Consider the following 14,559-nt stretch of genomic DNA (forward strand, 5'->3'; position numbering starts at 1 on the left):
TTTATTATTTTTTTTTCAAAGTATGTGTATTTTAATTTTTATTTTAAGGTATATGTGTCCTTTTTACGTTTTCTTATTTTTATTTTTTTGTTTTCCTCCCCCTCCGGACCTACTATTTATTGCTATACAACCACCGCACCGACCCCCCTCTCTCATCTTTTTTAATTTATTAACGAAAAAACACACACACACACCGACCGACCCTCCTCACGACGCCTTTTAAAGGACATTATTTTCAGAATTAAACGCCTTTTTTTTTCCACCACCCGCCCCGCGGCCCCGATGTGTGTCTCTGAGCCGGGGGGGGGGGGAGGGGAGGGGGGGGGGAAGAAGGGGGGAGGGGAACCGCGGGCATCCCGGAACTCATCTCCCGCAGCCGCGGTGCGCCGGGGAGCGCTTTGCGCGGCGTACGGCCCGGGGGCCCGCGTGCCCGGCCGGAAGCATGCGGACACTTCCTGGCGGCGAGCGACGGCCGCGTGCGGCAGATGGCGGCGGGCGGCGGCGGCGGTGGCGGTGGCGGTGGCGGTGGCGGCGGGCTGTTCGCCGGGTTCCGCGCCCTCGGCCGCTACTCCGGCCACGTTCCGCACGTCCTGCGCTACCACGGCAGGCACCGCGAGTTCTACGTGGCCACGGCCGTGGGGCGCAGCGTGCATACCTACAACGTGAGTGCGGCGGAGTCGGGGGGCGGACGGGGGGGACCATACGGGAGGCTAGGCCAGGCCAGGCCGCGCCGCCCGATGAGGCGTCGCCCAGCCGGGTTTCGTGCGCCTTGCCGGGCTCCACACATGCAGGAGCCTTCCCGTGGCTCTACAGACCACCCCCCCCACCCCCCCCTTTTTTTGTCACTATAAAGCCTTTTGTTTTGTCACTATAAAGCCCTTTTTTGTTACTATAAAAGCATTTTCAGTATATCAAAGCAATAGCAGAACTGAATCAAGTAGTTACGTTGAACAACAGATCATAAACTGTACACGGGGTATATTTTCTTCAGGGGCTTTACGTTAGCTCTTTAGTGGTAGCTTCTGTCTGTCGTGAAGTGAGGCGAGTTAATAACATAAGGTGGTTGTAGTGGAAATAATGCAGAACCAGAGATGGGGTGAAAACAAGTCTCCCCAAGCCTTGCAAGTTATCTAAATATGTGCTTAGTTTCATGAGGATTAAGATAAAAGCTTCCTGGATTGGTGTCTTTCAGCATATATTGTCCACTTCCTTTTGATCTGCTGTTTGCGGATCTCCATGTAGATACTGTTTTAAGATAAATTTATGTTTTCCTTTCATGTGAGGCATGCAAATTCCTAATTGCAGCTAGGCTGGTTCCTCAAATGTTGAATTTCTGTTTATTGCAAACTCAGTTTGACATCACTAAAAATGCCATTTTAACGTTTTCATTGCAGGTGAAGAAGCTTGGTATCGTTGCTGTCAGTAAGTACGCACAGATTGTTCATTCTTCTTTTCTTAACTGTAGCTGCACCCAGTTCTCAGATCAAAAGGGGAAATTGAATGGTATGCACTTAGGCTGAAGGTGTCTCTGAAAGAGCGGATGCCAGTTTGGAAATAAGATTGCTGCTACAACTGTGGTTTAATTCTCTAACCTGGCAAGCCTCCTGTTTTTGTCACCGTGTTCTTCTAGAAGCAGCCACAGGCATTAAAGGAATGAGCAGCGGTCAAAGTTCACTTTTTGATCGCTTTTTGTTGTCTTTATTACTACTAGAAGGTAGCCATAAAGGCTACCTAAAGGCCTTGGCCACCATAAAGACGGTAGCCAAGGCCTTCCGTACAGAAGGAAGATGTATAATTGCAGGATCAGAGCTGCTCTAGATGATACTGAAAGTCCCCACAGCGTTAAAAGATTGTCTGGACTGCTGGGGACAAAGGGTATGAATCAATGGCTTGACATCCAGTTGGCTGCTGGTAACGTGTTGAAAGCACCCTCAGTGTCAGTGATAGGGCCCCGTGTTGTTCAGTGCCTTCATCAACATCCTGAGGTTCAGTCCGTGGAGGTGTTGGAAAATACCGGGAGTGGGTCCACAGAAACCCTGCAGTGTTTGTGAAGGGCAAGCAGAGAATTCTGCACCTGGGACACCACAACATGCCAGGAACTGACTGTGTGCATGGCACCCAGCTGAAAAGTAGCTCGGGTGGTGCTGGTGCCGGGCTGAATGTGGGCCAGCAATGGAGTCACTGTGAGTAAAACAAATACTGTTCTGAGCTACGCTAGTAAGACAGCCAGCAGCTCAGGGAAAGCAGCTCTTGCCCTGTACTTGGCGCTGGTGAGACCACACCTGGACTGCGACACCCAGCTCATGTGTTTCCCTCCCACAGCTCTCCCTTTTTCTTCAGGAGGGATGTTGAGGAACATGGCCTAAGAAAGGGCATTGAAGTAAATAGACCTGCTTTGTCTGGTGAGGGGTAAAATGCAAGGTGACCAAGGACTACTCTATTACCTGAAAGGTAGTTACAAAGATGTCAGAGCTGGATTTGTGGTGGGTGGTAGTAGACAGTGTAAGAAGGGGCAATAGCCACAAATTGCTTCAAAGGGTCAGACTGGTGGTTAGGAAAAACATCTCTGACTAAAACAAAACTGTAGTACAGCGTCAATATCGAGAGGTTTCCTTCCCCAGAAGTTTTCAACACTCAGCCGGTCATAGGTGCAGTTAGCCTGAGCTAGTAGTGGTGATAGTCCAGCTTTGGGAAGAACTGAGCGGGAGGATGAACTAGATGACTTCCACCAGCCAACAGTTAGATGATTCAGTGACGTGAATGCTGTAGACCACAAAGTTCTCACACAAATTTCATAAAGCAAAATATTTTTCAGTAACAGCTGACCCCATAATTTGGAGAACTGCCCATCACAAAGCTGCGACTAGAGTTGGAAGCAGTGAATACTTGCAGCTATAAGCAAATAAATGTAACTTCTGTTTTTCAATTGCATAGCCTGTGAAATCTTTTTCAGTGGGCTGTGCTTTCTAACAGTCATTTAAGCTTTTTCTGAGACTGATATTAAAATGCAAATCCAGAAATATTAAAATGCAGAATTGCGATTGAGAAAATAAATTATGTGCATCCCTGTGTGGTGGTGTTGGTTTTTTGATGTTTTGTGGTTGGTGCTCTGAACTTTTTTGTGAGGGTGTCTAAAACTGTGTTGGTATAAGCAGCCTAGCTCACAGCCTGTGTGGAGTACCAGATTTCTGTAAACTGATTACATGCCTAAGTCACTTTGCAGGTGTTATGGGAAGATGTCTAGTGTTGTTCAAACAAATGAAACCTCTTATTGAGTGCAACCTTGTTTATTTTCTTAATACTTCCCTTGAAAGTTCTGTAAGCTGTACAGCTAAGTACAAGATTCTTTGTGTCTGATGATAGTTCATAGTACAAAGCAACATTGGCAGAAGGAATGCTAGGTGATCATATAATATGCTTGCATCATAGGCATACTCCTCTGGTGACTGATTTTTTCATCTGGTGTTTCTCTTTAGATTTGTGAAGTACTGTGGTTTGTGATCCTTGTTTGTTTGTTTCACTAGACTTAATAATATTTTTCTCTAGAGTATTTTTTTCAGGTTTCTAGAAGTAGAACCACAACAGCTTCCTCTCAGTGGTATTTGGAGCTTAAGCTTTTTTTTTTTTTCATTTGAGCTTGTAAAGTAGTTGATCACGATCCTAGATACTACTCCAGAACCAGTCAGTAGGTCGGAAGTGAGATACATTCTTAAAGCAGTAAATTGTCTGTTTCTTTAGCTGTGATTAGAAGAAACAGGTGCAGGAGTGGGTCACTAGCTTCTGTAAACCAGCAGGTTTGCAGAAAGACTTAAACTAATAGACATTGCTATTTCTGAGCTTTTGGTTTGTAATCTGTTTACAGTCCAGTAGGCTGTGGGCTCTGACAATCTGTGGAAGTGTTATTTTGTAAGCCTTCAAGAAGCTAACATGTGACTTTACTTAGTGATAATTCAGTAATTGACGAATTACTGTTTTTTCAAAGAACCACATTGTGATTTATCAATGTAGCACTTATCCTGTTGTTACCAACTGTGATATTCACGGTGGTACTTGCAGTCATCTGAAATTAATGTGTTCTTATAGAAGTGCATACAAAAGAACGGTTTTATTGGTATGTCACCACGCTAAACAAACACGTAGTCAGACTTTATCTTTTGTTATGAATATGAAACCTGTTGAACTTTTCTGTTTGATTAACAGGCAATGCTTTGCTTCAAGACATTACTTGTTTGGCAGCGGACCGAATGTTGATATTTGCTTCATACGGTGATGTTTTCCATGCTGTTGCCAGGAACAAAGAGGTTTTATCAGTTTACTTGTTAATTAGTACTACAAAACAGTTGTGTAGTGTTTGTTTTCTAGATAGTTGGTTTTCTACAGACTTGTATTTCTGTAGCTGTTAATTACCTTCAATTCTAGAAAAGCTGTTTTATTGCGCCTTCTGTAGAAGGTGCAGCATAACAATAACAGCATAAAACAGGAGGGTATAAGAACAGATTCGGTGATGTCTGACCCATCTTTTATGTATTAATTGTAGTAGTTAAATAAGTACTTAAAAATCAATTCGTTGTTAATTCATGTATAGATGATTAAACTAAATAATTTAAAGTATTATGTTAACGTGCTATGCTACCCAGTTTATATTGAAAACTTTTCTACTTTGAAATTACAGGTAGTTCATACCTATGAAGGTCACAAGGCAAGAGTACACCTTCTGCAGCCTTTTGGTGATCATGTCATCTCTGTGGATGTCGCTAATGTTCTTATTGTTTGGGACATACAGTCAGAAGGTGAGAGACACTTTTTATTATTGTTACTGTTCTATAGAACAGCACTGTTTGTTTAACATTTCAGTCATTTTTAAGAAGTATTTTAAACACACATGTTAGGAAGTTTTTTATTCTTTGAAAAAAAGAAATCCTTATATAATGGTTTTACCAAAACAGTAATTTGAGGTCATAATCCAGCAATAATTTGTCATGAATTGATTCTGCACCACGTGTAGATACTCTAATATTCCATGATGTAGGTGTAAAGAAATCTGCTTGTAGAGAAATCGCATATTAATGTTCCATTCTTTGGGGGAAAGACTGTGATACAGCAGCTCTGGCAGCATCTCCTAAATCCTATAATTCCTTGATGTTTATCAGTCTGTGTAAGAGTAACTTCTCGCTAATAATCTTGTGATTGTGTCAGCGTCTTCTTGTGCCAGTGAATAGTGCCTTATGGAATCCTGTTTCAGTAGCCTGAGGTTTTTTTTCTTTAGAAAGTATTCTCAGACTGATGTTAGCCAATGTCATTCCCTGCATGCTAGCTCTCCAAGTGTCTGCAAACAGACTATAGTGATTTGAAGTTGCTATAACAAACTAAAGGTATGCTAATGAAGTGAGGTGTTTTGCTCAGGCAGGAGCCTGAATCCTTCAGAAAGATACAAATCACTACAGCTCTGCCAGCATTGTTGTGCTAGGTAGGCTCATAGGGAAAAAAAAAAACATCCCTTCAAGCAAACAGATGTTATAAAGTAAACAAGTTTAGCCTGTCCTGTTACAGATTAACTAATCCTTTAATGGAAGAAACACCAATTACGGGATTTGTGCAGAATAAATGTTCTTGGGCCTTCTACATTTGCCAAGGGATAACTAGACTGCCAATTTTCAGGGGTAGCCATGCTAACATTGTTTCTTGCCTTTTTTTTTTTTTTTTTTTTTTCCTGCAGAGGAGTATCTTCAAGTGGTTTTTGATAAAGCTACTTTTGCAGTTTCTGCAATTTTGCATCCAAGCACCTATTTGAATAAAATTCTCCTTGGGAGTGAGCAAGGGGGCTTGCAGCTGTGGAATATAAGATCCAAGTAAGATTCTTATTATCTTAGGTATACTTCATGCTCCAAGTAGTTTCGTATACTCAACTAATATTTTTAGCTATGGCAGCGTTTGAACATGGAATATTTTACTGATCACTTTGGCATAAGTTATCACTTGGTCTGCCTCCAGGAATAAAGAATGTTGCTGTTCCCTGCATGCTGATGTTGTTCAAATTACATGTTGTTTACTGTCTCTGCAGAATGTCAGGGATTGTTCAAGAATTCTTTTTATCAAGTTACTTTTTTTTAGTTTCTTGGAATCACATAGCTTTCCCATGAAAATAATTAAAATGATAGTAAAAGCATGTTCAGGCCTCCTGCCTCAACTTTTCCAAGCGTAATTTTTCTGGTTGGTGCTGGTCCAAGGAACTGCTGGCAGGTGGTGTGGAGGTAGTGTTTGATACTTAGACTTAAGAAAGAGGTGTGTAGACATGTAGTTGTCTCTTGAGTGTATCCCAGTAGAGCACTGTCCATAATGACAGTATTTCATGCTTACTGTGATCAACTGCTTTCTGACTCATTAAAGTTAGAGGGAGGTTCACTGTTCCCATGTATTAATGTACATACTGCAAATAAGTGTTAAATTGCATAGTTCAGTGTTTTATTTGTGGAAGTACCATATACTTTCAGTGAAAGTACAGCTAACTTTTTGCTTCATATTCAAATGTTTTGGAAACACAGTATGTGCTATATAAATCAGGAAGTAGAAATAACCTAAAAAGTACAGAAAAGCAAGTGTCTGCATTTGTACTACTTTTGAGTCTCTTTAATGCACATCACAGCGTCCAGGATGCAATATATCCTAGATGTTAAAGGTCTTATTTAGATGCCTTAATTTCTTCCTTAACTGTATGAGAATTTATAGACATGTTACTGCTCTTTTGGCAACATGGATAAGTTAAGCAATTTCTGTTTTCTGTTGTTTGTTCCCTAAAACAAAAAAAAAAATATTTTGTGGATAGGTGTTGGCACAATTAGATAAAAACTAATTTGTTGAACTGAGGAGAAATACTGATAATCTCTGTCAAGAGAAGAAAGTGAGGGATGGGAGTAGAAGGCTGCTAGCCGTCTTTTAAGAATGATAATCAATATCTGTGGTGATAGAATAATTTTTCAATTATGTGTTTATAATTTCACCCTTAATAAGTACTGCGTGACTAATTTGGCTTGATGTTTTTGCCATTTATGTTCTTGAAAGAAACAAGATGGGTGTACTTGTAGTACGAGGAAGTGTCTTCGTGTAAGGGAGTTACTCTGGAAGAAGACTGGCTTCCTATGATGATGATAGGAATTCTGAAGAGGCGTATTTAAAGCAGAAACGCATAGGGAGCAACTGACGTAGAATGGGTTGTCTTCTCTACCATATTATGTGATTGTGTCACCTTCGAAGTATTAAAGCGCAACGCTAACTTTTTCAAATAAAAATTTACTGTAAGTTTTATTCTGAACCTTATTTATCAGTATCATGTTTTTCCTCTTAAAAGGTGTGTAGGGACATGCTTTTCTGTGTAAATGCATGTAAAACACCAATTTTGATGTGGAAAATCCTGAAAAGTTATAATTGGTTTCTTTTGTTTTCCAGCAAACTCTTGTATTCATTTCCAGGATGGGGCTTAGGGGTCACAACTCTTGAACAAGTTAGTATGTTTTTTTAATCTTATTTTCTTATATAACTGGTGAAGTATAGCAAACAAAACACTGTAATTTAAAATTGCAGCAGTAAAAATGACTTGTCTTCACTCAAGTCAAACCAAAAACCTTCTTGAACATATTAGATGAAAAGAGGTAGACTTGAAGGCTAATTGCATACCTTCCTCTAGTCCCAGTTCTTCCATGTTTAGCATCTTAGCCATTTTGTGCTCATTACTTCTGCAGTCTTTATTCAATTAATTACATAACTAATTCACAGAAACTAATTGTTTGCAAGATGTAGGTGTATCATGTGACTTTTGTGATGCTGGCAGTTTCTTGCTGTTTACATTTTTTTTTTTTTACCTCAGAGGTTAATAAAATGCGAGTTTTGCTGAGTCAGTAGAAGATTTTGTAGTTTCATTTTTTCTAGCTATAAAAAATAATTAAAACTTACTGGTAGTGGTTAAAGTATTGGTAACAGCTTTGAAAATGATCTTTAGTTCTCAAACTTTTGTGTAAAACTTTTAAATACGTGCATGTGACAGGCTGCATAATGGTCTACCAGAAATACAGAAAACTTGCAGTGTTTTTCCAAAGAGTTCTAGCTTACGGAAATTGAATTGTTCTATTCTGTGAAGAGTAGGTGCAAAATCTTGCAGCTCTTTTTTTGGTTTAGATTTACTATATGCTCAATTTGGGTTATGGTAATGTAGATAGAGGATCTCATGAGATGCCTTTTTGTTTCTGCACTATTTGTTCTTAGATGCAGTGTTTTGTATGTACTGGTATTAATATGGTAGTGGCAAGCTTTTTTTCACTTTCGGTTGTTTCAATGTTTCCTGCAGGCCCCAGCTGTGGATGTTGTTGCAGTTGGTCTTGTATCTGGTCATATCATTGTACATAATATTAAGTTTGATGAAACTCTTATGAAATTTCAACAAGACTGGGGCCCCATCACAGCAATATCTTTTCGTACAGGTAAGTCTTTTGAAAATACATATAAAATCACTAAAACTAAATGGAAGTTGGGAAAATGTTTTGAAAAAGCATTTGTGAACCAAAGTTTGGGATGAGAGTTTCAGTTTTCAAAGGCTGTGGGTAATCTAGAAAAGTTATCAAAAAGTAAGGGAGATTAGGCTTATTTCATAGCACTTTCCCATGTACTAACTCAGTGCACAGGAGATGTGGCATACAATACTTTTCTTTAAAGAAAAATAAGCCAGTTATTTACGTGCCAAGAGCTAACACAGTACACAAGTATTGGAGTTACTGCAGAGTAATCAGTACGCTAAGTTCCTATCCAAACTTAATTCTCTAGCGTCCTCCCAGTGAAGACAAGTTAGAATGTTAATACTTGGGTGACTACTGAATGGCTGTTTCAGGGGAACACTATATTCACTTTTTTGTGTGTGTCCCCAGTGAACTCATACTAAATACTTAAACTAGTTACTGTAGCACCGATCTTGCATACAGGGCTGTGATACTGAATCTAGTCTGTCATATGAATAGAGAAACATGCAAATCTTAACAGCATGTACATTGATGCAAAGACTGTTGATGAGGGATGCTCCTGGAGAGACTTGATCGAAGTATAGAGATCATTTTTGTTTCAGCCATTTAACTTAATGTTAATAATGTTAAATAACTTCACTTGCCCGCTTGAACATGCAGCTTCAGAGTCTCTCCAATATCTCTCTAATCTGTCTCTCTTCCTGTCTTTATGGTTAGGATGTAATGTAAGTATAACCTGGTTCTTTGAGTTCATATACTTATTTCAGTATTTGAGTTCTTCATTTAAATGAAAATGAACTTGGCAAATTCCCATACTGGTGAAGAAATTTCTATACCACAGAAGAAAAATCTAGGCCTGTTTTGGCTGTCCATGAAGTGTGCAATTGTAATTTGAAGCCGTGCTTTTATTTTATTAGAGCTAAAAGGTTAGTTTCCAGTTATGCAGGATACAGCAGATTTTTTTTTATCTTGACACGATGAGAGTTAAACATACTTACTAGAGTATTTGTCATATATTTTTAGAAGTTAGTGTGATGTATTTGTTTCCTTAATATTAGACGGGACACATGAAGTAGAACAAAAATTAGAAATTCCTTGAAATTAGAATTTTAATTATTACTTAGTGTGATCGAATAAAGGTGTAATCAGCTTAGAGAATTTATTTTTGCAAGTTGTTGAGCAAAAAATTAACAGGATTTAAATATATACACTGTCAACTTCTAGAGCGATAATACAATGGCTTTCACGTCCTGAAGTGTGAAGGCTTACAAGTTTGGGGAAAAACCTGAGATAGAAAGTAATGTCTTAAAAAATGTTGCAGGTCAAGGTCCTGTGGGCTTTCCAGCCTTGGTTGTTGAACGTAGGTATATTTGGTTCTATAATCATCAAATTATAAGTCACCTTTGTGTAGTTTCAGTTTGAAATATTAGGATATTTCATATAAAAACGCCATATCTTGATAATGATTTTTTCTCCTTTGGTTTTGATCTTTTTTTTTTTTGCATCAGTTTTAAGATGTACAAAGTTGGTAAGGAGCTGATGAACTGAAAGTCAAGAAGCAAACCTCTTAAATTTTGTTTGAGCAGATGGACACCCAGTAATGGCAGCTGGTAGCCCTGTTGGACACATTGCTTTGTGGGATCTAGAAGAGAAGAAACTTATTAGTCAAATGCGAAATGCCCATTCCACAGCGATAGCTGGTATGTCATTTGTCCCTGGAGAGCCACTTCTTATTACTAATGGTGCTGATAATGCTATAAGGGTAAGTTATAATAGCTACTGCTCTTTGCTGTTATGTGTTGTTTTTTTTTCTCCTACAATCCTCTGAAGTGATAATGTATACTCTAGTTTAAAGTAGCAGTTTACAAACGAAACAAATATAATGAAACTCAAATTACTGAAATTGCTGGCTCTCAGCCGATTTGTTAGTGGAGCAGCTTAAGGTTTTGCTGCCATGATCTAGCTTCCACAATTGCTTCGTGGTAACCTTGAAGAATAAAGCTTTGGATCCACACATCCCAAACCACGGTTACTAACTTAAGCCTTGATCTGTTTCAGTTTTTATGTAATATTCTGTGTTTTGAACTGTTGTAGTTGATAAATGTCCCTTGTGTTTTGCATTCTTTGATCTGGTGGAGGGGCATAATGAACAGTGGAGAGCAATTTGCTGCTGTGTTGTAAACCTCCAGAGTTTTAGTGTCAAATGTGAAAGCCAGTATGTGAGGTTTGCTGTACCAGCTTCCAGTTTACCCTGTTCCACCGCCAAGAATTTTAGTTGTTGTCACTGCAATGTTCAGCACCTTCATTTTTCTGCTTTTCTCGGGGAGGCAGGTGTGGATTTTTGATGGACCTGGTGGCACAGGTCGTGTATTGAGAAGTCGAATGGGACATAGTGCACCACCAACAAAAATCAGATACCATGGACAAAACGGAGAGCAAATTCTCAGTGCAGGTATGAATTCTCATTCTTATTCTTCAGTCTGACTTCCTGTTGTTATAAGGAAAACATCCTGAGCTTATATCAATAAAACAAATAACTGTAACAGATATTATGGATAAAACTTAGTTATGAAACACATGAAACTATAACAGAGGAAAAACATAGGAAACAATGCATTTTATAACTTACAGGAGCCACTCCACTTTTCCGAAGTTTGAGCAAGTGTTGTGGTTTATGACTTCTTTGTAATTTGTTACAGTTTAGTTGTATCTGGATTATATCTTGCCAAGGTCACTTGGTACCAAGATATTAATGTAAAAAGTTTGTGACTACCCTTCCTTAGAAACTAACATATTTAGAATCAATTAGTAGTCCTTAATTTCTTTAATGGTCTAGTTCAGGATGTTTTGTGGCCCAGAGCACTTCAAAAATGGAATGAGAGAGACTTCAGTTAATCTTTAATCGCTCTGCAATAATTAAATTGTCTGCATGAGCAACACTTGAAAACATTACATTTTGATGAATGTTACATTAATATGGCCCAGCAATACACTGGTATACCACCTCTGGCCCACACTGTATAAGAGGGACATCAACATCCTCAAAAAGTCCAACATAGAGCCACAAAGATGATTCAAGGACAGGAGCACCTCTTCTGTGAGGAGAGGCTGGCGCAACTGGGACTGTTTCTCCAAGAAAGGAGAAGGGGGCTCAAACTGGAGCACAGGAGCTTCCATCTAAACATCAGGAAGGACTTCTTTACTGTATGGGTGACTGAGCACTGGAACAGGTTGCCCAGAAATGTTGTGGGGTCTCCCTTGGAGATCTTTAGAAGCCACCTGGACGTGGTCTTAGGCAGCCTGCTCTAGGTGGCCCTGCTTGAGCAGGGTGGGTGGACAAGGTGACTTCTGGAGGTTCCTTCCAACCTCAACCATTCTGTGCTAAAATCTCTTGCTGGTTGTCCAACTACGTAAGTTGGACTCGAGTAGCCAGTTACCTGACTGTAGTTCAGCTCAGTCCGGACTAGCCACTGTAACAATTGCATTGCTTAACAAATCCTCAAGTTATTGTAGTTCGCTGCTTTGTTAACTGTACTGAAAAATATGCAGTGAACACACAGGCAAGTTCTGAGGTCTCAAACTTTGAGATCTGATTTTTCTGCAGTGTAAAGGGACTGACTCTCTACATTCCTTTCTGAACCAGTGATAAAACTTCATGCAACAAAAATGAGATTGCAGTGCCTTTCAGGTGCTACTGTTTTCTCTAGACAGGCATCCCTACAAATAAACAATAAAAAATCACTAATGTCCGTGGCTTCATCCTGCTTAATGTTGTTCCCAGTTCCCAGTATGTTTGTCCTGGCTCCTATGCAAAAGAATCTTTTTTCTTTACAGTGTACTGCCTCTGAATTTTTCAGCCTTATAGAGGCTCTTTGTTACTCCTTCCACAATATACAAGTAAAGGTGCTTGAGTTCTGTGTTCCAATGTCTTTCAGATTCTTTAAGTTCACTTTGAATAATTTTGTTTCCTTACTTCTTTTCCTGATAATTATGTTCTGTGATTCCTCTGACCTTTAAATATAGTGCCTTTGATTTTACATGTGTTGTACAATCACATTTTCTGTTAGTTTCTGATTCTGTCTTGTCAGATCCAAACAGTGTTTGGATCTGCTTGACAGTTTCAAATTTGAGTCTTCTGTCCCTCTGTTAAATTAAAATCCTCTAAGTACTGTGAACAGTGGACACTAGATAGAGGGGGGAAGCCCCGTTAGTGTCCTGGTTTGCAGGAGAGATGGAGAACTCAGCCTTTACCATTTGTGTTTGGTTAACTTCGGTGTAGTTCTTAGCCAGCCATGGCATGTCTTAGGTAGAGAGAGAAAAAGAAAAGAATATTGTAGTTGGTGAGAGCAGTGTATAGTTATGGGAAAGTTAGGGAGATACTGTGAAGTTACTTGAAGGTCATAGTATATATACAGTAGTAACGATAAGAAGCTGGGAACAGCTAGATATTGTGGTGGAGAAAGTAGGGGACACAGAGTAATTGAACATGGAGAAGATAATTAAAAAAAATAAATCGGTCATTTTCTGCATGTGTAAAGTAGTAGGAATTGGAATATAGGTCATAGAAAAACTGGGCTTCATTAATTCCAGTACTTAGAATTTACCTGTATTTTTTCTTAGATAAGAATTTTTATTAAATTATTATGGTGTTCTGAGATTTCTGAGAGTATATCTTCTGCTTTTCTTGTTCAGATAGTTTATGAGTAAATAGAAAGTTGGTTCGTTTTCACCCTTTGGTGATTTCTGCTAATGTTTTGTCAGGTCAAGATGGAACGTTGCAGTCTTTTTCAACAGTGCATGAAAGATTCAATAAAAGTTTAGGACGTGGTAAGTATTTCAGTGAAAGTACCAATGATGAAAAAACTGCAAAAGTATTTATGTAAACAGGTGTGACAGTGTTAGATGGGTCTTGTTTTCACTTTAACTGTTATATGAAAATTATTCACCTCATCTGCTCTTCAAACTCAGTCCTCCTGATGTATAAATAAAACTCTCAGAAGTGTTTGGCCGGTTAAATACTTGGAAAAGTAATTTATGTAGCCTACAAGGAGTATCATTGCACTGTGGGAAACATTGGGCATGATTTTTGCATTAAAAATATATAAATCGTTAAGTGACATTTGTCGTGTTTCATTTTAACTCCTTTACCCCCCCCCATTCATATTCATATTTTAATAGGCTAAATTAATACAGTTCATTCAGATTTCTCGGCTTCAGTTTCTTTGATTTATTGTAGAGTGTCATTTAAAAAAAACATCATCTACACACTGCCATGTTTAAGGGATATTTTCATTGTTCCTGTAGGGTGAGGCTCAGACAGACTGAGATAATTCTTATTTTTAAATTTTTGTATATGATTTTATACATATTTAAATAGACAGACATAGATTAATTGATTGGTTATATCCTTTGGGCATAAATTAAAATTCCTGAGTCTTTGAATATTCAAATGGCTGGTTGTTGTACATTGCTTTATATAGTCATGTCTGTATGACCACACCTTTAGCTGTCATGGTGGATCTCTGCCTGAGGATGTCAGCACAACATCCCAGAATAAATGAGTTGAGTAGTATGTCTGTGAATATATTAGGGTAACAATTAGCTCAGCATCACATGAATTTTGACAGGAACTCTGTTAATCTTCTTAGCTTTTCAGACCCTACAGAATGTCAGTGCTGTGTAAATGTAAGTCAAAATTTTCAAAGTTTTATAGGAACTTTACATGTAGTAAATAATCTATTTTAAACCAATGAGCTCAGATCATGAGATTGAGACACTTGCTTTTTTTATTTTAAGGTTCAATTAACAAAAAGAAATCAAAAAAGAAGGGTCTTCAGCATGATACAATGGCACTTCCACCAATTACAGCCTTTGCTTCAGGTAAGTAGTCCTTGTGATATATGATAGAACTTGTCCCATCTTCATCTTATCATTTAACCCTTTTAAAGACACAAGTGTATTGAAAGATTGTGCTGTTTTGAGAAGAAGTTACTGAGATTATGGCCCTTCATAAGCAATAGAATGACAGTTTAAAATGACATTTTACCTGCTAAAT

The 14,559-nt window shown here is 38.8% G+C and overlaps 1 protein-coding gene across 1 annotated transcript in view; it reads left to right on the plus strand.

The window, feature by feature from the left end:
* Positions 1 to 360: 360 nt before the first annotated feature.
* WDR36 (WD repeat domain 36) overlaps positions 361 to 14,559 on the plus strand; it is a 32,784-nt gene continuing 18,585 nt past the window's right edge. The window contains exons 1-11 of the mRNA XM_040541151.1: positions 361 to 662; positions 1,395 to 1,422; positions 4,201 to 4,301; positions 4,673 to 4,790; positions 5,717 to 5,849; positions 7,444 to 7,498; positions 8,339 to 8,471; positions 10,091 to 10,266; positions 10,836 to 10,956; positions 13,266 to 13,331; positions 14,301 to 14,384. Of these exons, the coding sequence (XP_040397085.1) occupies positions 486 to 662; positions 1,395 to 1,422; positions 4,201 to 4,301; positions 4,673 to 4,790; positions 5,717 to 5,849; positions 7,444 to 7,498; positions 8,339 to 8,471; positions 10,091 to 10,266; positions 10,836 to 10,956; positions 13,266 to 13,331; positions 14,301 to 14,384 (1,192 nt within the window). The 5' untranslated portion in view covers positions 361 to 485. The remainder of the gene's footprint in view (positions 663 to 1,394; positions 1,423 to 4,200; positions 4,302 to 4,672; positions 4,791 to 5,716; positions 5,850 to 7,443; positions 7,499 to 8,338; positions 8,472 to 10,090; positions 10,267 to 10,835; positions 10,957 to 13,265; positions 13,332 to 14,300; positions 14,385 to 14,559) is intronic.

This window comes from Cygnus olor, chromosome Z, assembly GCF_009769625.2.
Source record: "Cygnus olor isolate bCygOlo1 chromosome Z, bCygOlo1.pri.v2, whole genome shotgun sequence".
Classification (NCBI taxonomy): Eukaryota; Metazoa; Chordata; class Aves; order Anseriformes; family Anatidae; genus Cygnus; species Cygnus olor.